A 24,181-nucleotide genomic window follows, 5' to 3' on the forward strand; every position below is an offset into this window, starting at 1 on the left:
TAGCTGTGGATTCTGTTCCAGTCAAAACTACTCCTCCAGTGTGTGGCAGGTCTGGCCAGCAGCAGCCTGGCAGGTTCAGTACAGGACACGGGAACAGGCTGAGGTAGAGTAACAACTTGCTTTCACACGTGCTGCAGCACAAGTAAATTTGTGAGCGATGATGAGTAACACCATGGGTTTCTTTGCTAGATCTCTGGGAGAACAGGCTGGCTCTAAATAAGCCTAGAGATGTAATCTAGGTTGTGGAAGATGCAGATGCCAGAGTTGAGATGCCTGGGACTAGTCATCTCTGTAAAATCTCTGATGATGGGGAGGGATCAGATTATACTTGTGCAAATTATTTTTTCTCCCAAAGGCATAACAACCACAATCTTCAACAGAGGCACTGCAATCTGCCCATAACAGCAAACTATTTGTACCACAATCTTTCCTCCTTTTGGATCCCAGTGCTCATACAGTTGATCTATTCAGACTTCATTCACTCCCAAAGGAAAAAAAAAACAATATATCCCTTACTGGTAAAATAAGCCACATACTGCTACAGCTGCAGGATGGGACTGAAGAACAGGACTGTAATAAGCATAAGGAACTAAAACTTTACAATTAAACTACCCAGGTTTTGTTCAGTCTTGACCCAAGAGGGCAAAGTGGACATCATATCATGGCCTTCAGCTGTCGAGTGGGGGGTACAGAGAAGATGGGGTCAGACTTTCCTCAGAGAAGAACAGTCATAGGACAAGAGACAACAGACTCAAGGTGAAGCATTAGAAATTCCAGGTAGACATGAGGCAAAATGCTTTTCACCACAGGGGTGGTCAGACACTGGAACAGGCTGCCCCTGAGAGGCTGTGGCTCTCCACCTGTAACTCAACTGGACACAGTCCTCTGCAACCTGGTCTAACAGGACCAGCTCTGGGCAGGGGCTGGCCCAGATGACCTCCAAAGGTCCTTATACACTGATTCTTAGAATGCTATCAGCCACTCACTATGGTGATCACCCTGAGAAATACCATTACACTGTACATTTCATTTATTTTCAATAAAAACCCAACTAAGTTATAAATCTCAGTACTGGAAACACAAGCTCATACTACAACAATGTTATTACACACCACCAGCAGCCAGCACTGCATGCAACTGCATTGGACATGGCCATATAGGTTAAGGCTGTTTCTGCTGACAGTGGACAGGAATAAGAATCTGCAAACTGTTTTCCAGAGAAGTGGTTGTAACTGCAGAATCACCAGACCAAACAAGTACAGTGGAGGGGACACAGGACATAGCAGTAACAGGGATGCATCTCACTGTGAGCAGAAGAATTGTCGCCTTCATCTTTGTAGGGTTTGGTGCTCTGGGGAAGCTGGCTTCCCTGAGACTGCTCAGGGATTCATTGCAGTGAAGCTGGGTTTTTGTTAGGTCAAGAACAGAAGGTCTCTAGATTCCCTCTGCAGTCTAAGATAGGAGAGGCACGTTCAGAAGACAGTCAAGCCCATTAACCTTAGACGCCTCTCTTGCAACCACATTCATTTGACTGACTTTAAATTATGGGAATATGGAATGAGAACAATCATGACCTAAAGGTGCCCACTCCTTCCCCCTGGCCAGGATGAGTGTGAAACACAAGCTGAGAGGTGGGCATTGCCCTTACAGATCTTTTAAGGTGGTGGGGATTAGCCTCAGCCCTAGGGATGCCTGAGAGTGGTACAGGGCCCGCATCAGGGATATCTTCTGTGGTTCCTTGGGCAGCCAGGACAGAGGACAGGAACAGCTCTGCTTCAGCTAAACAGCTGCTCCTTGGGGTCCCCAAGGTTTGGTGCAAGGAAGGAAATTGAACATCTTTTCCAAGCATTTCTTGGCCTTTGGTGTTCCCTGAAGAAGGAATATGTTCTTCCTAGAGGTGGGCAGGCAGGAGCAGAGAGGAGAAAAATTACCCCCTCGAGGTGCAGGGGGCAGAGCTGGGAAGAGAAAGGCATTATCATTCTCCTGGTCTAGCCTCTGACAGCTGCCAGCTCATGTTCAAATGTTGTGGGCTGCAGACATCCTTTTCAGACCTCAGCTTCCGAGATAGGAAGGTGCTTATATCCTTGTATCAGCACCTATCTCAGAGTCTCTTTCTGAGCTTGCTCTAACACTGCTTTCCTGTTTGGCAGCTTTCAGTTCATCCATTCTCTTGCCACCGGATAGCCCTTTGGGGCAAGCAGGGAGATACCGAAACCAAGAGACAGCACAGTATTTGGTGCCTATGCCAAATGGAAGATCATACACCTTGGAAATGAGCTGAGAGATGTCTGCCTCTCCCATGTGGCTGTGCTTCCATGCCAGGAGCCCTCGCTCCTCCTGTGTTCCTGCAACAGCAAAACCGAGAATACTGTGTTTAAAACAGCAGGTGTTTGAGCACAGGACTACCTTGAGTGCCTCACACCCACTTCCGAAAGCCCGGCAGACGCAGCACGACATACAGGTCCCTTGCACTTATACCCTTCTAGCTCCAAATCTCTTTACAAAACTCACTAACCAGCTTCTAGACAATACCCATCTTCCTTCAATGGCTTTCAGTCTTAAGCAGTCTTCTCCATTGCTTGCCCTGGGAATCAGGTATACCTAGACAGGTTTTCACAAGCCACCTGAGATCCAAGAACTGTTCAAAGGGGGATTCATACAGTGCTAGGAAAGCAAAGCTGAATGGTAACTGCCCAGATACTGCAGAATAGAGGAATAAGGTTTAGCTGGCAATTAGTAGTCTGTCATAGGTGTTTACCCCAGCCAAGGAATTGCAAGTGCCTGTAGCTGTTGCAACAGCCGAGTCCCTCTTGGGTAAAGGGAGTGAGCACATCTGTAAATCCTGCCTGGAGGAGCTGAAGATCAAGAGCTACAAGAAAAGTAATGAGACAGAAGGAGATTCACTTTCCAAGGAGCCTGAGACAGTAGAAGCAGTTGGTTAACACGGAGTATCCTTCCTGCTCTTTTTCTGTAGCAGAAAAGACGGCTTCCTCTCCTGTTCTTAAGCCATCCCTCCTCAGGCTCAATGAAAATCAAAGGCTCTTTCCTGGCTGTGTGGACTAGCTGCAGGTGCTACATCCTATCTTTGGTCACCAGACTTTCCTACTGCTTTCCACTGCTGTAGCCCCAGTTCAAGCCTCAGTTTTAGCAGCAAACATAAGGAGGCACACGTTTGGGCTTTCCACTTCTTCTGGTTGCCTTTCTCTCTCCTTTCAACCAGCAAAATGGCCCTAGGCTGGTATTTTCCCTAAAAGACATTTTTCCCAAATAAATCTTTCTCTCAGACTAGGTTGTTCCCGAAAAAATGAGTTAGTTTTTTTATAATCTGCTGTTTTCCATCCGGATACCATGTCAGTGATGTCTGCTGTTTCTCACCCCTCTCTGGGAGAGTTCAGTCACATGGTGTTTCATGGCTGGTAGCACAACTCCTGCCCATAGAGCAGTAGTCATGAAGACAAAAATACGCTAGGAAACAAACCTTAGGGCAGGCACAAACTAGTAGCTTAGCTCATTTCAGCAAATCCTACCTGGAATGGTGTTGTCAAGGATAAACCCCAGGAGTCCACCTACAAACATGCCAGTGGTGAGAAGCACCTGGATCACCTGGTCCAGCTGGATGATTCCTAGCAAAAAAACAAAGCTTTGGTGTAGAGACGCATGTTTGACCGGCAACATACCCAGTGCCAAGAGGCTGCAAGCTGCATGCTTGTTTAGACAAGACTTGCAAATCCCAAAGCAGAACTTAAGATTTGGCAATGCAAGAGAGATTGATCTCACTGCCAGTTCCAAACCTACAGTTTTCTTCTGTGTAATTATCCACTGACCCAGCTGCCAGTGGGCAGGAGGTAACTCATGAACATATTAAGAGCCTACTAACAGTGTAGACCACACCACTGGCCCAGAAAAAGCTGCCTTCTGCTCCAAACTCACTCTGCACCTCCACAACATAACACCAAGCAGTTTCCTACAAAAGCACAAGCTTCAGTTCCCATTAAAACACAGGTATATTTAGCATGTGATTTCACCACGAATTAACCAGGTGTAATGTTTCTCTGTGAGGGCTAACAGACATGAGCAGAGCCCAGTGGCACTGTTAGACCACCTACACAGTGAGTGATTTGTGAGCCCAACTCTTTCAACAGCCCACCGAGCATGCCAGATATACCTTAACAGAGGACACTGCAGCCTTTATGATGAACACATTAGTCACACAAGACACGATGAAGGGGTAAGTGTTGGAGCACTGGAAATGTCAATAAAGTGATCTTGATAGAATTTGGGCATTTTGGAAATACAAAGTGAAATTGCGTATGAGCCCATAAGGAAGCCTCATTCATTAAGATGCTGATCAAAATTCAGCCCTGGAGTATTCTCTTGCTCCATCCTGGGAATGTGTCCCAGGGAAGCACTCTGCAGTTCTTAGCACAACAGGAATCTGGTGAGGTGCAGTCACTGATCGAGACCAGAGATTTCTGCACCAGAGCTGTGCATCAGAGCAAAGGACAAGAGCAGCACTCCCAGAAAGAAACAGGCAACAGTCAAAGCATTTTTCAGGGGGTTATCAGGAAAAAGTGCATTTTATAAGATTTCTATGGATCAGCCTTTGCTTCAGTTTTATGCTACAGGAAATGCTTCTGATGTTGCTTCTTACCTGTTTCCAGCAGCATGCTATTTTTGTTTGCCCAGTTGGGAACTGTGAGGCCAGCAAATACAGAAAATCCAAAGATAAAGATGTTTCTTGAGGAGTTCATATCAGTGTACTGCATAGAGAAATTGTATACATTACATTTGGAATTACCCAAGCCTATGGATTACTGTCATGTTCATGAGACATGCTTGGATGTAAACACTGCCTGCAGGAGCGGACACGGGCAGCAGCCCTGTTGCTGCTGGGGTGTTGGTGATCCTGCTCCTGTCAGTGCCAGCAAACCCTGATCTGACCAGGGAACCCTCTGTGATTTAGCCCTTCTGGGAACATCCCCTCATCTTCTCCCAAGGAACTGCCAATGCAAATGTTTGCATCTGACTCAGCGTGGTAATAACCTGACTTGAAACAGAAGTCCCCTTCCCTAGGGAAGCAGTGGCACTTGCACAGCCATTACCTGCAAATTGGAAATCCCCACTGCCGTGATAACTCCAAACATCACAAGGAACATGCCTCCGATCACGGGGGTGGGTATGCTGGCAAGCATTGCCCCGACTTTCCCGGAGATACCGCTGAGGAGCATGGTGCAGGCACCGGCAATGATCACCATTCGACTCCCTACCTGGGGCAAGAGGAAGAGGCAAAGACAGTCACACGCTGACCGGCACAGAGAGGTGAGGGATGGCAGGCTCCAGCTCCAGCCTGCCGGGCAGGGGTTACACCTCTTGATGAAGCACTCAGTGGCACATTTGGTCACAGGTTCAGATGCAGCCACCGGTGACCTGGGATTTTCACACTGCGTGGGAAGCATCTGTATTTGTGCACTATTAAATGTGCATCATGAAAGGCACTCTGAGAGCAGTCATGGATCCACACCTATTTACATGGTTTTATCCTCGTTCCTACTGTTGTCATGACTTTAACGGTTTGCTCTTAAACAAAAAGAGTATTATTACATTAAAAGCACACTAATCCCCACACACAGCTTTGCTCTCACTGAAGCCTAGAAATGTCTTGGCATACCCACAGCGCTGCAACCACTCAGTCAATCCACTGGATAATCCTTCCACCAGTGTTTGGGTTGCTACCTAAAAATGGTTTTCAATGAGGTGTCCCACACCGATCCTCGTAGACCAAGATTTGGGAGACCAGAGCTGGCTGGCTGCTCCAGTGCCAAACTGTGGGATCTGATATATCCATTCCCTGGTCAACAAATGGCTAATCAGAAACGGGGAAGTATCTTGGTCTGTCCCTATCTCTCCTCACCCATTGCTTCAGTAAAACCATTTTTACCCTCATTTTTTCCCCCTAGAAAGAGCCAGGGTGGCCTTTTCTGGGTTGGGCACTACAACAAAGACTGCATGAAGCACCAAGCCATGCCTTTCATTCAGATCTGTTAGAGCATGAAAATAGGGGAAAAAAAAAAAAGTATCATCTGCCAAACAAAGGGATGAAAGAGGCATTTACATACTATGGAAGCTAAAAAGAAAAGCAGCAGTCTATGAGACTTTCAAGTTGAGATATGCCTTGCCACACCAAAACTTGGACAGCTTAAAGAATCACGCTAAGATTTACAACATTTGTGTCTTAGGCAGGGAATTCTGTAATCCTCTGCAAACATTTTATAATTCAATTAAATATTTTAATCCCTCCCTTTAAATACCTGAAGAACGTCATATTTACAGGCAGGGCTTTTTGTGAATGCTTTAAACAAAAAACATTCTTAGTAACTAATTCTGTTTCTTTTTAAGTATTTCTTAAACATGTCCTTTTAAAATGTTTTAAGTATTACTTGATTGTGAAAGATAAATGAAAAAGATTTGGTAGGGAGCTTCAAAATAAAATCATTCACTGCCTTCAGGTGGGCTTTCTATATTCCTTGGCTTAAAACCTTGGTACACCATTACCATCAAAACTGTAATTTAATATAAGCCAACAGATCTATTTGTTCCAAGATTAGAATGAAGCTTCAGATTCTTAATTTGCCAAAATGTCAAATTACCCAGTATATGGAATTGGCCTTGAAGGCAAATTACGTAATCCACTGATACCACAAGTGTGAGCATATGCTGCTAAAGCCTCTAGCTTAGAGTTTGTTTCAATTATGTCAGGAAAACATGAAAATAATTTCTCTTTCTTAAGACTGAAGAAACTGCAGAGTTCCCTGCTATCTACATGGTGACTGTGAGGTCTTTACCTCTCCTTAAAATCCTCTTTTTCTGGGAAATCCTCTTTTACTGGCATGCTGGGCTTGATCAAGCAGCTTAAATATAGGTGCTTGGTGCCATTTAAGTTGCTGCATCTTGGCAGCTTCCAGCAGCTTCTCCTTGCCTTATCTGACAGATCCTGTGGATATCTGAAACCTCCAAAGATTTTTCAGTTGGAGCTGGACACCTCTGTTAAACAGGGGAAACAAGGCCCTTATGTTTCCATTTGTTATGGAAAAATGTGTTTCCTGTGTTTTTTAAATAAAATTTGCATTATGGTCTCAGCACCCCCACCAATTCCAGCCAGAGTCTTTACACTGATTTAGGGTTGACTGAAACGAGACTATTTTCTGCTCTGTTTACCCACTGCACACAGCACTGTGTGAACACAGTGAACAGAAGTGGGATCTAAGGGAAACATCTCTCCTAAATCAGCAAGGATGGCATGTCCACCTGGAGGACTTGAAGTACATGGGAGAACATGTCCTATGATCTGGTAATTATGATTCTGGGCACTTCTGCACTGTGCTACATCCCATATGCACAATGTATGCAGCAAACTATATGTTACAGAATCACAGAATCAGAATGGTTTTGGCTGGAAAGGACCTTAAAGCTCATCTAGTTCCAACCCCCCTGCCATGAGCAGGGACACCTCACCCTCGACCATGTCACCCAAGGCTCTGTCCAACCTGGCCTTGAACACTGCCAGGGATGGAGCATTCACTACTTTGTTAGGCAGCCTGTTCCAGTGCCTCACCACCCTCACAGGGAAGAACTTCTTCCTTATATCTAACCTGAACTTCCACTGTTTAAGTTTAAACCTGTTACACCCCTTGGCCTATCACTACAGTCCCTTATGAAAGAAAGAATGGGCTCAGGTATATTGTCAGTATCCTCAGATTTCACAGGGACAAGATGTATGTGATGACAGGCTAAACTGGACTCCAAGCAGACATCCAGAGGGCCTTTTTGCTGGAAGCAGCCATCTTGGTCAAACACTAACATTTCACGCTGAAAAATGGTTATTGTGAGTGAGGTTTATAAAATCCAGTGAAATCAGCAATGTTACAGAGTGGGAGCCATAAATCAAATTCTGCATTTATTTACTGACTCACAGCTCTGCTGACATGACATTGTTTATTTGACAATGGTTTAAAAATGGTCTCCAGTTGGCTGCTGGATGTACCCATCCCCTGGCTGCAAAGCTTAGTGAAAATCTATGATCTGATTGTCAAGCTTATCTCTTGAAATTTCTTTCCCTTATAAAAGCAGTAAGGTATTCAAGGGATTCACAAAACTTTATGGAAAGGTAAAAACATAACCCTTTGCCATCACATTTTACAATCCCAAAGAAATAGTCTACCTTTCACATGATTGCCATCCTTGTGTTATAAAAACAGGAATTTGAAGTTTTAATAAAGCTTCCCTTTTCCCTTCCCTTCCCCTTTCCTTTTCTCTCATTTTCAGGTTAGCACAAGCTCTCTTAGTCTCAGCTAAGCCATGTGCCATGAATAACAGCAGTGTGCACTCATCCCAGGCACAGACAACAAGCAGAGAAAAAGCAGGACTGGCCACCTCTGTTAGGTGCTTCACAGTGCTGCTGAGCTGGTCACCAATGTGCCAAGGCACATCCTCCAGCATGCCTTGCAGAAGGTGGGGTAAGATCACACCCCAGGTCCAGCACATACCCATGTGCACCACCCCTTTGTACAGACACTCCTGGGGTAAACCTCCAGGAGCCACCCCGCTGTCGTGAGGCTCACCTTGGTGATGCCCAGGGCCCCCACGTTCTCGCTGTATGAGGTGGTGCCGTTCCCCGTCCCCCAGGCACCAGCCAGGAGGCAGCCGATGCCTTCTACCCCGATGCCACGGCTGATGGCGTGCTTTGGTGGCGGCGGGGCCCCGGCCAGGCGAGCACAGGCATAGTAATCTCCCACAGACTCCAGCATGGAGGAAATCACCCCAGCTAAGATGCCAAATATTCCAGCCAGGCTGACTGTTGGCATTCCCCACTGGCCTGCAAGTAAAGAGCTCGGTTCAGGTTGGTTTGTCCTGAAATCTATTGCAGGGGATTAGGGGAGAACAGCAGGGATGCTTGTGGGTGTTTGCCTGCTTTTTGGCATTTACTCTCCCCCTGCTAGCCATAAGCGGAGGTGAAAGCCGGAGCAGGGAGCAGCGTGGCAGGATGAGGAAAGGCGGAACAGTGGTACCTGGGTAAGGCAGCCGAAACCAGGGAGCCTGGGATAAAACATCCCCACGAATGTCCGTCCGGGCCAGGTGGCCATAGGCAGTGGGGTCTGCAGGGAGGACGTCGGTCACCGTCAGCACGTAGCAAAGCAGCCAGCTCAGGGACAGCCCCATCAGCACCTGCCCATCACACGCAGCAGTGGGGTCTGGTTAGGGTATGGCCGCATCTCTAGCATGCTCGAGGTGGAAAAGGTGCCTCCCCACCCAATCCTTTCCCCTGCACATGGAATGGAAGCAGAGGGATGACAGTGGGTCCTAGTGATCCTCCCTTCTTCCCTCCCTCCCGATGGTGAGGGCCATGGGGACCTTCTTCCCCTCTGCCCCCTCACTGCATAGGGTGGGCTGGGAAGCACCAGTTTGGCTGGATGTGAGTGGAAAGAGCCAAGGCAGCTTGGAGCAGGTGAGGCCTGCTGCCACATCCCTGGGAACCCCTACGTACCGGGAAGATCTGGAAGAGGTAGACTGGGGAGAGGTGGCACTTCATGCCTCCCTGGTAAGATGGCAGTGGCACAGGGACGTCTTTCAGGTACTGAGAGAACAGAACTATGAAAGAAATAGTCCTAGAAGGAGGGTAAACCAGATCATTAACGAAGTGGGTGCCCACCTGTCCCCACAATAACTGAAGACCTGTTACCCGAGGAAACAGGCTTCCAGAGGACCAAAGAAAACCAGGCTCTCAGCACTAGAGAGTGGCTCCCCACTTCAGCAAGCCTGAGGTGGAACAAGCGCCTCTGCATTTGCAAGTATTTCCCCCCCACACTTTGCTTCAAGACTGACACCACCACCCCCCCCCCCCGCTTAGTGCATCAATGAGTATGAGACAGTTGCAGGAAATTTAAGGATGCAGCTTCAGTAAAAGAAGGCCCTGAGAGACGTGCAAGGTCCAGGCAGGTTTTGTAGGAAACTTTCCCTGACCTTCTGTGCAATCCAGATGTGGTGGAAATGCAGGATGTATTGGTTTCCTGATTTCAGGTTTACCTATACTGCTATCCAGTCAAGAAGACTTGAGCTGCATGGAGTAAAAGAAAGAGGATCCGATTTTGCTGTGCAAGTTCCTGTTTTCAAAGAAAAAAAACATGGTAGGGCTGTGGGGCTGCACATGGCACCCACAGAACCCTCCCAGCCAGGCAAGAAGGGGAGAGCATGGCCCTCTGGTCTGCCCAAGTCAGGGGTTCTCATGTGTGCCCATAGCAGTACCTGGGGCTCATTCTGGTGGAATCAACAATGAGGCGCAGCTCCTCTCCCATCTCTTGTGTAGGACACATCTCCTGCGAGCAGCAGCACAGCTGGGTCTCTCATAGCAAGCCCTGTCTGCCCCCAAGTGTCTGCCCCTCAGAAAGGGCAACTAGATGAAGCTGGAGGCTGCCACATGCAGTGAGGGGGCAGGGACTTGGGCACCTCACTTTGACTGCTGAATTGGTAAAAGACCTTGGACATTTTCCTCCTATGTTAACCAGGCCTCTGAAGGGCTGTTCCTTTTTTTATAACAACTCTAAATTGTATACATTGAATGAGTTAATCCAGGTAGGATTTGGTGAGAAGTCAACTGCATCAGCTGAAGTGCACTGACAGTGCAGGAAAAACTGGTACCTTTCCATGTGTGAAAAAGTGATGAGCTGTAGGTCCAATATTTATGTGCAGGCAGAATACCAGCAGTGCAAAGGAAACACTAACCTCACCTCTCTGCAGAGACACACTACAACATACAGCCAAAGGTTATCTATCAATCACAACTGAATGACTGGAGGCAGGAAGTCTGAGGAGGAACTGGTTTCCATTCATGGTTTCTAAAGCTACAGAGCCCAGACAGACTGCATCAGTGCACATTTTGTACATTTGCAGTGACAAAGGTGCTCACAGCCTTATGAATCACTGCAGAGCAGAGCTCTCGTCTATGTTGGGTAGGTGTCACTGCTTATCATTCAAGTTGCCTGGCACATTCCATTAACAAACACTATTTTCAGCTGCTTTGAATTCTACCTAACTTTACCCATTCAGGATGAAAATTTCCATGGAAAACATCAGCCTTAGGCTAAATGTTTCTGGAAAAAATATATCCCAAACCTTTTTTGAAAGAGTGATCCTCAGGAAACTGACATAGTACATAGCCTGCATTGAGAAGGTCATTTTGCCTTTAGCAGTAGCAGGGTCTGCTTATGAGCTGGAGCAGAAAATTGAGGTTTAGTAGAACTTGCTCTTTGGGCTCTATTTGAACAAAAACATGTTCAGGTATGCTCAGTCTGTAACAATGATCACTCATCCCAGGTCCCAGGCAGTCAGCAGAGACATCTCGGGCATTAGCATTTGCAGCCCCTAAAGATTCTGAGCCTTCTGAATATGTCCAGGCCCTGCCCAGCAACGAACTGTTTATGCACCATCACAGAGAGCAAGTGAGCACACTCTACATCAGTTTCTTGAGGCAACAGTGGGTATCACCCATCACGGGGGCTTTGGGATGGGGTGGGGCTGAACAGCAGTGCTGGGACCACATGGCTCATGTCTTCTACTTTCTCCATTATCGCCCTTCCTCTTTCCCTAATGACACCCATGGAGCATGGAGAAGGCAGCAAAACAGGGCACAGAGATGGCTCAGAGCATAATGATCAAGTTGGAGCTAAGGCACTTGAGTCAGGAAAGTCAGGACTAGGACTGGCACAGGTAGAAGATGGGACAGAAATGAACCAGAGAGAAAGGGTGACCTAGGTTGAGAGCAGGGACACAGGCTGGAGGGGCAGGGTTGGGTTGGAGGCAGGGTTTGGGCTTGTACAGGGTGCTGGTGGAAGACAGCAGTTAAGTGAGGAACTGGGGGTGGAGAAGGGTGGTGGTTTTGGGGTCTGGGAGGGCACGTTTAGGGAGAAAAGAAGGAGAGGGAAGTGGACTGGAGCAGGTCCCCAGACCAGCAAGCTGCCTTGTGGGGCTGCAGTCAAGCCTGGACTTTGAGTCTCCAAAGGCAGGTCTGAAAGTGCTAACAAACTGATGGGAGGCCATAGGGAGGGTAACAACCTACTCCTGCTGCATGTTATCCCAAGCTGAAGTCTGCATTAGGGATCTGAAGGTACCAAGTCTGCATTAGGGATCTGAAGGTACCAAATCTGCATTAGGGATCTGAAGGTACCAAATCTGCAGGGGAACCATGCAGTGGGATTTCTAGTTCTTAAATTAATTCCTGAAATACCATGGGAATTCTGCCACCAAGCACACTTGTACACTGATGCCCAAGGGCACGCACACAAATACCCTTGAGAGAGCACTCGCTGCCACAAAGTCACATGGGTAGACATTTCCAGAGCACCCTGTGGAGAAAACAATTCCTCCTCGACATGCGAAACCAATGCAAAAAGCTATTTTAACTCGAGGAATACCTAACTCTGGGTGCTCAGCTTTGTCATTTTAGGAATGCATTTTTAACTTAAATAATGGGGTGTGAAACAGTGTGCGCAAACAACCGTGACAGAGACTGCCCCCTGGAAAGCCTTGTTTCTCTACTGACCTATGAAGAAACTTTGGATTCTCACAAAAAAACAGATTTTTTAACTCATTTTTGGGGTTTGCTTTGTTGCCGAGGGCTCTAACTTCCTGCTAGTTTCCACTGCTTTCCCACCGTGCCGCCTTGCACAAGGCCACTGTATGTTAGTGCTCAGTGAATAATCCTTGAACCCAGAGGAACCCTGCTACAGACTGTGACATTTGGTTTCGTATTAGAGGTAAGTGGTTTGTGTGTGCTCAGCTTTTGCATGGGGAAGTCAGACTTACATGAACGCTATGCCCCAGTGCTGCCCAGCCTCGTCACCAGCCGAGTCAAAGAGAGGAAGTGCAACCAAGGTGATGGTGGGCGCGATTGTCAGGGGGCCGATGAACTTCATCAGGAATCCAATCAGGCCAGAAAATCCAACGAAGATTTGGAAGCAAGAAGCTACAATGATAGCTCCTTGCAACTGGAATAAAAGGGAGGGGGGGAGAGAGCAGAGGTTGAAAGGAGCTCCAGCTGCCTCACACAAATCCAGTGTGAGAGCCAGGCTCAGAGGCCTCCCACTGACTACAGCAAAGCCTGGCTGAGCATCATGTGTGGGAAAGGACCCCCAAAGTACCAGCACACCAACTCCTTCTCAGCTGATGGATTTAGTCCTCTCCAGGACTCATTTTGTTCCAGGGACCCCCTTCTCTCTGTCCTCCTGGGCCAAGCAAGCAAGCATCAGCTTCCCTACACTGTTTCTCCCTGTTCCCCCAAAACACAAGGGAAAAGCTCTTGCCCTGAAAACAGGAGCAGGGCCATGATCTCCACTCATCTACCATCTGGGAAGGGCTTCTGGCACTTCAGCACACTGGTATGACAGGTGGATCTTTACAGCCTCTGTTTTGTTCTGAGTATCAGTTTCCCTCGGGGGACACATTCATCACCCTGAACTTTCCCATGTTTGACAGTCACTGCTAAGTAGCTAGCAATTACATCCAGAAATGCTGCTTGTACATATCAGCTCCATGCAGGGGACACAGGGGTGAGGCTGCTCCCTGCCTTCACAGATTCGGTGATAAAACCAGGCTGGGTTCTTTGTGGTGCTGAGCACTTTCCTCCCCTGCCTTCAAGCTGAAGAGGAACACAGGGGCTGGGGTAAAGGCCCTTTGGAGCTATGAATGCTTCCCAAGAGCTTTGCAAAGCACCCAGTGAATGGATCAACAGAAGCAAATTTAGCCACTTGGGCTCATAAGGCAACAGACGTAGAACGAGGCAGTGAGATCCCTGACCTTTCCTTATCTCTTTTGACTACCTAAGGATACACTTCTCCTTAATATTTACAGTAAGTTCTGCATTTCCTTTCTGCCCCTTACAGTAAGTTCTGTATTTCTTTTTACTATTTTCTGTGCTTAGACAGGGTCCCTTCCTTGGAAGCATCTTGCCTTCTTTCCTTCCTCAAGGCTAACCATGCTTCATGGGGAATGGATCTGGCTGGATCACTTAAGACTTTGCAGGCATCATAAATCAATTATCTGAGGCCTGTACGTCCCTCTGTTTAGCAGCAGTGAAGCACCTGCTTTTTTTGCTAGGGAATAGATGCTTAGGAAGCTGCAACTGGGTGAAGGGCCAATGTGTACTGGGGATAGAGGGATCTCCAGAATTGATGGCCCTGACATGGTCAGGCACTTTTCTGAAAGCAAACAGCCCTGATACAGAGTAGGCGACACTGAAAATGTAATGTACTTCTCGCATCCGCGTCTGCCAGACTTCAATGAACTCTGGTGAAGAGGCATTCACCAGGGTGGCATTCTGTGTCCAAGAAGGGCATTTCCACTTGGGGAGAGACAGCATGGCCAGGGTGGGGGTCAGGAATGCAAAAGTTCCTCCTTGAATAATAGGCAACCTGGAAGGAGAGCAGAGGCAAAAGATGCTGAGTCAGAATGCAAGAAACCCAGCTCCATAGGGGAGAGAGAAAGCAGAATAACCTAAAAAAGCAGTCTGCCCATGGCCTCTGGCAGTATATTTTGAAATACTCTGGCAGTTCTCCATCACTGACCATGGGTGGGAATTGCTGCCCATCGCACTCAAGAGCAGTGACCCGGGGAGAAGAGCTCAGGGTTAGCGTTGGAGGCGCACGTCAGTGCTGCAGTCAAACTCTCCTGCCCTGCATTAAGGAAAAAGTAGCCCTGTTAAGGTAAGATGAGACCATGGAGCTGCACAGAGTAGAACAACAACAAAAGTAAAAAGCTGGAGGAGGGGAAAACCCCAAGGAAGGAAGATAGTAAGCTCAGCATTGATCTAAGCCCAAATCTTGCTAATATCTAGCTTCTTCCTCTGTCCCCTTCAGCTGCCTCAGGTTTCTTCACAACCTGCTCATGAACACAAGGATATGCACTGGCTACAACCACCTGAAGGCAGTAGAAAATGTGACCTGGCTTTTAGTACACTGGGTTTGAAAGCTAATTCCTCTGCCTCGTTTCCACTGACACTGCCAAGGAAACCTGCATGGATGGGTCTGAGCATGCTGGCTGGGTGAGACCTTGGCTTTCCCCACACCACGCATGCCTCCTGGCTTAGAGTAACCCTCACTCTGCAAATCCCTCAGGCTAGCAAGGAACTTGCATGTCCAGAGGCACTCAGCACTGGCTTTTACTGCAGAGCCAATGCTCCTGTGAGCTACGCCAGCCTCTTTCCATGCATGGAGAAATGGAGAAAGAGACCTAAAAGGTCTGACTGGTTCTTCAAACTCCCACAGGCATTAAGTCCTCATTGCAGTGCAAGTTGTTCTGGCTGCCCTCTAGCACGCTTGGGAAAGCCAAAGCTGCCTGAGGGTGCAGGCCGGCACAGCAGCTCTGAACCAGTCAAAGGTGCTTCTGCTCCCTCTGTTTAGGAAGGAAGCAGTCCCCAGAGCAACCCCTCCTTGCACCAGAAGTCTCATGGCTCTTGCTCAGAAAAGCAGCAGGGCAGAAAGCCAGGTGAGTGCAGGGCATGGATTCCCCTGAAACAGAAGCATTTTGACCATTCTCTGAAAAGCACTGGAAAATAAGAGATGGCATAGCTGTAACAGCATCATGTCTCCATCACCTAAAGCAAATATTTATACCACTGCAATTACTCATGCCATGCACAATCGAAGCGCTGCCAAAGCATTGCCAGTAAGTGGTATTTGAATATCAGTCATCTGTGGAGTTACTTATTTATGGCATTTGGCCAAATATGCTGCAGCCTGCAAAAGATTTTGCTTGGCAAGGCAAAAAGTCAAACAAAAGGAAACAGAGAAGGCCCAGTGCCACCACTGTTGAATTAACAATAGATTTATAGCCCCTGATGCGTTGGCCCTCAAGCTATTTCACAGACAGTGCTGGCAATGGTTGTGCTCAGAGGAAACTGGGGTGCCAAAGCAAGGCAAACAGGGCACACTAAGCTTTTTCCCATGAGGTTTGCAAGAGGAAAAGATGCAGGTTTAGGGAAGGAAATGTGATGTTCTGATAACCACTACATGATGTCCAAGAATCTGCTAAGGGGGGCTCGCCATAATTGCAAGTGACATCTGTCTCCCCTCAGGAACCTCTTGAATAGTATCTCCAGTTACTGTCTGTGACCCATCACTGCTTTTTCACGCTGTGTAACATGACTGAGCTGCAAGTTGCAGCAAGTCAGGCTTTTTCCTTGGCTATTGCTTCTGGAGGGCTGCTTCTGAACCATGCTTGGTCTTGGTGGGAACCTCCTCATCTTCATGGCCTGTTCCCATCCATTCATTCATGTGCCAACAATGTCTTTTAGCCAGAATGGTTTGTCCTGCCTGATGACCCCCATTTCTCTTCCAGACTAGTAGCAGACAGCAGCTGTACCCTTCTGAGCCACCACTTTGCCATGCTAACCAGGCCAGCCTCTGTAACACAAACAAACAGTCCCCCATGCCACAATAACAGACCATCTCCTTACCTCCTATCCTCTGAATTAGTCTTTTTTTAAATGCGGGCACTGACAACTGGGCAAAGCACTCAGCTGCAGGCTCCCCAGGGCCTCAGAGAGTGGCATGGGTATTTTCCAGTAAAAAGCATCTCCTCCAGCTCATTATTCACCATTTTTCTGGCTGACTTGTTGGTGACTTATGGTTGTCAACAACTACTGCGGGGTTTCAGAAAACAGAAAAGGAGAAAAAAAAAAAGGAGAGAAAAAAAAATAAAATCTGCCCACTAGCTCCTCAGGCTTGGTTTGCCTCCAGCCAAACTACAGGCTGAATCCCACCTTCCCGTCAGGAATACCCTCATGCCTTACAGTTGGGGCCAGCAACACGGCAATTGCATCCTCGGCATAGCAAAGGCTATTCAAGCTTATCCTATGGGAACAGCTCCTTACTACTTAATTGGATCTGCTGCTCCTCATTTAGCCACTCAGCTACAGGAGAGGATCCCTGTTACTCCTTCATCCTCAGCTAACAGCAAGCAGAGGACATCACAGCTCTCAGGTATTCACTGAGGCATTTGGGGGTGCCTGGGAGGACACCAGCCTGAATTGCACCAGGAGCCACAGCCATGGTCATGTACCCCAGCCTGACTTTAACACAACTATGAAGAACCAGATTCTCTCTTTTTCATGGCCAGGATGTCCATCCTCCTTCACTAATCCTTTAGCAACGTAAAAGAAGGAGAGCACCCTCTGAGGAGATGTTTGCCCACAGCCACTTCTTAAGACAGACAGAGATGGGGGAAGAAACAGGAGAAATAAAAACATGTTGTGGAGCTGGCAGTTGACCAGTGATTTGATGGTAGAAGAGTTTTAACCAGTTTTCTCCCAGTTATCCTTTGCCCTACAGTTTCCTGTGGGATCTGTGATCTTGATCCCAGGTCCAGATCAGAAGGGTCCTGCCTCAGCTGGAGGATCCCTGGGGTAAGGAGCAAGCAGATACTGTTTACTGCATGTGTCAATACTTTAGTTTTTACACGAGAGAATTGTATAAACCCAACAAAAGGTGCACAAAGTCCCAGGAGATGTAAAAGCCAGGACAGCAAATAGCTATTAACGTACAGCAATTTCAGGATGCTTTCGTATGTGTCCTGATTGCCCAAGAGTAGAAAATGACCCTCACTCTATACCAAGCTGGTGCTGTGCATGCAGTAATTATACAGGCATTCTACTAAAACTGCATCTACAAGCCCTTCTGCCATGTATCCCATTTCTTGCATTTGTCCTACCTGACTCCAAAGAGGACCTGCAGCAGGGTGCAAATCCCTGAGACAAAGAAGATGGTGCTGATCAGGTGGCTCTGGGTGAGAAGGTCATGCTGGAGGCAAAGCTCTTTGGAGAGGATCAGTGGGATGGCTATGAGACCTCCCAGGGCTGTCAGGAAATGCTAGGAGCCATAGAGAAAGACCGGGTGAAAAAGGACACAGAACTGGCTGTACGTTAATACTGTGTTGTTGAGGGAAATCTAATAGTGCAAGGATTTGTGTTTGGGAGATACTAGTACTACCCATTCTCTTTTTTTGGCAACTGGAAAGCTCTGTTAGGCGCTGTTCCAAAACACCTACAAGAACTGCAATGCACCCCCACAAACTTCTCCCTCTTTCCATGCCCAAAGAGCTTTTGCAGTGCTCTGGACTCCACAGACTACTGTCAGGCACAACCAGTTTACCCACAGCACCTGCAGACAAAGCTGTCTGCGGCTCTCTTACAGGAAGGTAGGGACATCCCAAGGTAGAGGGAGATCAGGCAAAGTGAATGCAATGTTTCAGCCCATCTCATTTGCACCACAAAGGATGACATAAGAAGTTGGCAAATTGGTCCTACCAATTCTTTGCTTTTCTCACCCAGTGCAGTTACGGATAACCATGAAAAATGAATGCCAAACAATGGAAAAATCAGGCATTGCGTTTTGCAGAAATCACAGACATATTTCTACAACAATCTTCAGTTAATTACTGGAAATTATGTTTCAAATTTTTGCTTTAAATATTAACCTTAGTTATCAGTTCTTACAGGAGCACAGGTCTGCAGTGGAAGTGGTGGCGCTCAGAAACTCACTGTGTTCATTAGAGGCATGCTTTATTAAAATTACGATGCAGATGTGTTCAGAAAACTTGGTTTAATACACTCTAAATCTGAGGTGATCATTTAGGAAATCAAAGTACAAAATGTCCACCAAGATCCAAGTGATAACCTTAATCATTCTGAGGTCTCTCTTCCCTGAGGCTCTGTACCCAGCATTGCATTGGTGCATTGGGTCATTCAACTTACCTGGGCACCAACACCAGCCAAAGCAGTGTGGCCCTTCTGTGCAGTTTATATTGCCATGGGAAGTTTATATTACAGCACGTACACATCCTCAGCTGAGGTATCTGACCTGTTCTTATTCACTATTTGGCCCTAACTGTGGGACCCTGCCTTCCCACTTGCACTTCAAGAGGTGCAGTGTAGCTGAGGGCACAAGGTTAACAGTCTGTGCTGAGGAGGTGGTAGAAGGGACTTGAGCTCACAAGATCCAGCCTCAAAGCTCCAGCCATGCCCAGTGATGGTAAAGCACTTCCAAATTCAGGTTTCACCCTCATTAACCAGCTGAAGAGCCATTAAACTCTCACCCAGTCCCAGCCTCCCCCTGCTCCCCCATCACACCTGAATGCCCAGCAGGATGCACAGGTACCAGGGGGGCATGTCCATGACAGTGTAGGCAAGCTTGATACCACCGTGGCCCATGTCCCTGCCTTCCTCTGGGCCCTGGGCATCACGATCCAGTGAGGAGCAGTAGTGTTTCCCATCTTCACCCTGGACAATAGGAGAGACCCTTCATTAGCCACGGTCTGTCCTTGCAGGCACCCAGCAGCCACCTCTCTTGTGACCATGCTCCATGTCTTGCAGGAATATCTCATATGTAGCTTTCAACAATGCCAGGATAAAAAGGAAGAGCAAAGGGGAAAATTAAAAGAGAGGTACAAACACCTTGGAAAATTTTTATATGCACATGTCTGTCCAGACCAGAAGAAATATTAGAGGGTGTCTCAGCCTCGGAGGGACAACTGGAGAAAGGGCGCTGGAATCATTAACATCTAGCTAAGGGTGGAGAAACTGCAATCAGAAGCAAGGAAGAGTGTGGAATGGGTTAATCAGTGAAAGCTGCACTCTCCCATAGGTCCTGTCCATCCTGGCTGTCCCACCCAAACAGTGCTTTTGATAAAATATGGTAAAGCAACTTGGTCTCCGCTAATACAGAGTAGAAGCATTTTTACATTTAATTTCTTCTTAAGTCTTCTCTTTCCAACCTCCTTACACTCACCCTTACGAATGTTCTGCCTTGATGAACGCAACTGCCCTTTGTCTTACTAGGAAACCTCAACCCTCCAGAGGAACCCGGTAAAAAACACAGGGACACCAGTGGATGAGGAGTCCCGGTGCCCAGTTCAAAGGAGCTGGCTCAAAGCAGGGCTACTGGGGTGCTGCCCCAGCTCAACCACATGCTGCGGGGAATGGCACCCAGCAGGATGCCCCAGGGCAGGAGCAGCATTGGGGACCAGGAAGCAGCATGGGGACCTGGAGCCTCAGGGAAGTGGCAGGGTCTGAAACAGCTCCCCAGGAAGACTTGAATCTCCTCCCAGAAGCCCCAGGGCTCCCCAGAGAGCTGCACGCCCTGTACAGTTTATTTATACAAAGACATGTTTTGCCAAGGAAAACAAAATACTGCTTTGCTTCACTTGCCACAGCTTTTAAGCTATGTAAATGCCCCCGGTTGTCCACTCCTCCTCCCAACCCACCCTGACCCCTGTGCATATACACGCACACACACACGTTGCCTGTGCACATGGACACCCCATGTGCACACACACAGACATGCACATCCCTGCACACATGCACGTAATGGAAGGAGGCTGCCTGGGAAGCCACAATGTTTTGAGCCAAACGCAAAAGCTAATTCAGATCCCAAGCCATTTGTTTCACTGACCCTTCTCCAGCCAGAGAGTCCTTGGTGCCCTGGCAGCAGAGGGTTTTTCTGGGCTAGGATGCCCTGCTCAGTCAGGGACAGAAACCTGTCGTCAAGAGAAGCTCAACCAGTTTGTCAGCACCAGACTTCTGTTTTTTTTTTATCATCCAAGTCCTGCTGGAAGCTGAAGACACTGAAATGCTCAGCAAAGCAAGCTAGCTGCAGTAGTGCTCATGGCCTGCCTACCAGTAGGGGCAAACAGCTAACGACGAGGTCAGGGAATAGGGATGTAAAATTAATGTTACATTCAGTCATAAATATTGCAGGTGGGGCAGATTAATCCTGAAGGACTTCATCGTTTGCCTGAATCCTCCAGGTTTCCATTCTCATAGCTGAGTCTCCAAAGTCCCATTTTAGACCAGGCTGTTGAAATAACGCTATGTAATACCTTTTATTTATTTATATTACCTTTGTATATATCCAGCCTAGGTAGGCTGGGAGCATTATAGGTACTTCAAAATAGATAGGTGACAGCAGAGTTAATTCAAACTGAACTCAGGCATGAACTTCGAGAGCAAGAGGCATCCCTGAATAACTCCCTGTGGAGGCATTTTCACTTCAAAACAGGAGAGCCTGATTAACAAATGTACAGCAAGGTACTTCAGGCTGCCCATGCACGGAGTCATCTGAGGACAGCTACTCCTGAATAACACCACGGGTAGACGAATCCTAAGCTAGGCAGACAGCAGTAAGCTCCTTTCCTTGCACTGCAACTTTTCCCATGTTATCCAGGAGGCATATTCGAGCCAGGCAGAGCCTGTGCCAGTAGTAGCCCCACATGATTACCACATGAAGGCCTGAATCACCCCAGGAGCTGGAAGGGAGAGAGTGAGCAGGGTTCAGTGGGAGAAGGATGGAGTGGAGATGACAGGATGACAGGACTGGAGGCAACGGGCTCAAAATGAAACACAGGAGGTCCCATCTTAACATGAGGAAATATTTTTTCACTGTGAGGGTGACCAAGTACTGCATAGGCTGCCCAGAGAGGTTGTGGATTCTTTATCCTTACAGATATTTAACTGTCTAGACACAGTCCTGGGCAACTGGCTCTAGATAACCCTGCTTGAGCAAAGGGGTTGAAAGAGCTGACCTCCAGAGATCCCTTCCAACTTCAGCCAGTCTGTGATGCTGAGATGCTGGAGAAGGACAAGGCAGGAGCAGTCTGGAGCAGAGAAAAGGAAGTGCTGCTGGTGGTTTTCAGCCCAGATGCTCCCAGCAACCCAGGAGACCAGGACACCTCCACGTATCTCAGGCTCAAGTCATAGCATAAGGACCCTCAACAGCATCTTAAATAAGCACATCGGGAAGGTAGTCAGATACTGAACTGCTTGAACCACAGGTAAAAGACCTCTGTCTTCTACCTTCTCTGGGGTGACTCAAACCAGAGGAAGTCACAATCCTGATCTGTGTTATGTCAGAACAGGTAGAAACAGAAACCCTGTTACCAATACCAAAAGACCTCTTACTGTCCCTGAGCACCTCCTGGAGGCTCTGCCCAGAGCTGGCAGAGCACTCCCACCTCCACTGCTACAGCAAGCTCACCAAGAGCTAGCCAAGAAATGGGGCACTTTGCACACCGGGAAGTTAAATGCCTCCTCCAAGGTCCTCCAAGATGGGTGCTCTGTACCAAGGTAGGAAGATGGTTGCAGGACCTCACTCCTTCACACCTGCTGTCAGAACATAGGCAGCTCTTTTAGATTCTAATGGAGATGACCCCTGCTGTGGGACAGGAAGGGGGCTGCTGTGCCTCAGGCCCTTGCCCTATGGCTGTAATAGCCTGCAGCATTTCCAGGGCACTGCTTGCCCCTGAACTGACACATTTACAGCTTTTACTACCCTGCTATAACTCTACAGCATGCTTTCTCCCAGTGACTCACAAATCCCTTTTTCACCCATCTCTCTGACAATTCATCCCATTAGAAACAGGCAGAAGACACACAGAAAATAAACATTCTTCACTAGGCTAAATTTCTATTGCAATTTTACTAATTATTAGGCAAAGTGCTCTACCCAGGGACACAGCCACAAGGTGCCACAAGCCCGCTTGCTTTTCAGTACAGATACAAGTGTGCTGCCATTCATCTATGATACCATTTTAGAAATAATGGAGAAAAAAAAAGCTTAAAAAGCACTATAGAGCAGGCAGTATGCTGAGTCCACAGCAGCAGGCTGTAGTGTAGAAATCATTCCTTAGATTCCTGTTGATAAAGGAGCAGAGACAGACGTTTACAACACACCAGCATCTTTGCAGCCAGTCAGAAAAGCCCCTGGCTTTCCCTTTCTCCTCCTTTTTCAGGTCTCATACCTGTTAATGCAAGAATTACCCGTCAGAGATAAGCAGACTCACCATGAAGCTGGGGTTATCTAGCCCGTTGAGCTCTTTGTCTGAGGAGGGGGTCATGCCTTCCACTTGCCTTCACCAACTGCCTTGAAAAAGAAAGGCTAGTAAGAAGAGGAAAGCCTCCTAAATTGCCACTTCTCCCAGTCAACTCAGCCCTAAAGAATCAGGGTGAGAAGATGCAGAAACTGGACTTTGGGAGACAACCAGCGCTCAGTCCTAGCTCTTCATGTGATCTGTATCACAGAAGCATTTCCTTTCCTTTGGCTTATATAAGTGACTCCTTTTCTCCAGCTGATTAGAGGACCGGCATTCAAACCAAACTGGAAAGCAGCCCTTCCCTGGACTGAGTGAATCAGTAACTGATGGCAGAAAAAAACTTCCTCCGTAGGTAAGGATGCGAAGGGAGAGACATTTCCCTGTTTTCCTGGCATAGCCTTGAAACTTGTTGCTTCATTGTTGATTCAACAGCACCTTGTATTTTCCGTTTGGGTTGGGCCTGTTTCAAGAGCTTTGTGCTGATCTTTAGAAAATTCAGTTTCTAGATGGTTGCACTTATTCTGCATGTAAACTACTGTGTATTTTGTCTTAGGTGCAAATACCCTCATCTTGTATGATAATCCTATTACAATATGAAAAGAATCAGGATTTTACTGGGAACCTATTTAACACAGCAACCAATAATCACATCATCAGACCATGACATCATGGAGGTAAAAAAGTAGTAAGATAGAAAAAGGGCTACTTCAGGGCATATGATTATCTCCATTCAGCTAAGGTTCCTAGCTGAATGGTGATCATGGATGGCTCAAAGCACAGTTACCCTACTCTCAATAAGTAGCAAACAGTGTTAATATTCCATCAAGCTTTTCTGGCCACCCCAGCCCAGCCCTCTTCAGATTAAATATCTGTTTAATTTATTGGCTTCCTGAGGCAGTAAACTTCCCAGACCAGCTGCAGAGAGCTCCTGTGGAGAGAGGCATGCTATCGCCTACACGCAGCGACCGCCCTTTGGGAACATCTCCTGATTTCCACGCAGGAAGTGGTGTAACTGAAATAAACTCTGGTCCCTGTTTTTCCTGTAGAGCTTTGGTATTCTCAGATGTCAGACCAGGACTACATTATAGGATGAGACAACCTCGCCCTAAACACCATCAGCGAAGTGAAGAGCTGCTGGGCAGCTAACTTTTAAGGCATCAGAATGAATAGATGTTAACAGTTTTGCCGGATCTCCTCTCTGAAGTCCCATTATATAGGAACCTCCCTGTATTTTTAACTGCAGGAAGTGCATTTCCAGCTGCACTGATCTTGG

General features: G+C 47.5%; 1 protein-coding gene across 1 annotated transcript; it reads right to left on the minus strand.

Annotated features, from left to right (window-relative positions):
• Positions 1-1,063: 1,063 nt before the first annotated feature.
• LOC133281138 (solute carrier family 23 member 1-like) lies at positions 1,064-24,181 on the minus strand. Its single transcript, XM_061476358.1, has 12 exons — positions 22,879-24,181; positions 19,172-19,321; positions 17,755-17,912; positions 14,300-14,459; positions 12,856-13,037; positions 9,542-9,662; positions 9,066-9,222; positions 8,619-8,872; positions 5,103-5,267; positions 4,652-4,760; positions 3,528-3,623; positions 1,064-2,345 (listed from the first exon to the last, which is right to left on the minus strand). The coding sequence occupies exons 1-12, from the start codon at positions 22,930-22,932 to the stop codon at positions 2,077-2,079; spliced, it is 1,875 nt and encodes a 624-aa protein (XP_061332342.1). The 5' UTR covers positions 22,933-24,181; the 3' UTR covers positions 1,064-2,076.

The sequence above is a fragment of the Pezoporus flaviventris genome, unplaced genomic scaffold (genome assembly GCF_033815535.1).
Source record: "Pezoporus flaviventris isolate CSIRO_AGI_PZ_B2104156 unplaced genomic scaffold, CSIRO_AGI_Pfla_v1 ptg000096l, whole genome shotgun sequence".
NCBI lineage: Eukaryota > Metazoa > Chordata > Aves > Psittaciformes > Psittacidae > Pezoporus > Pezoporus flaviventris.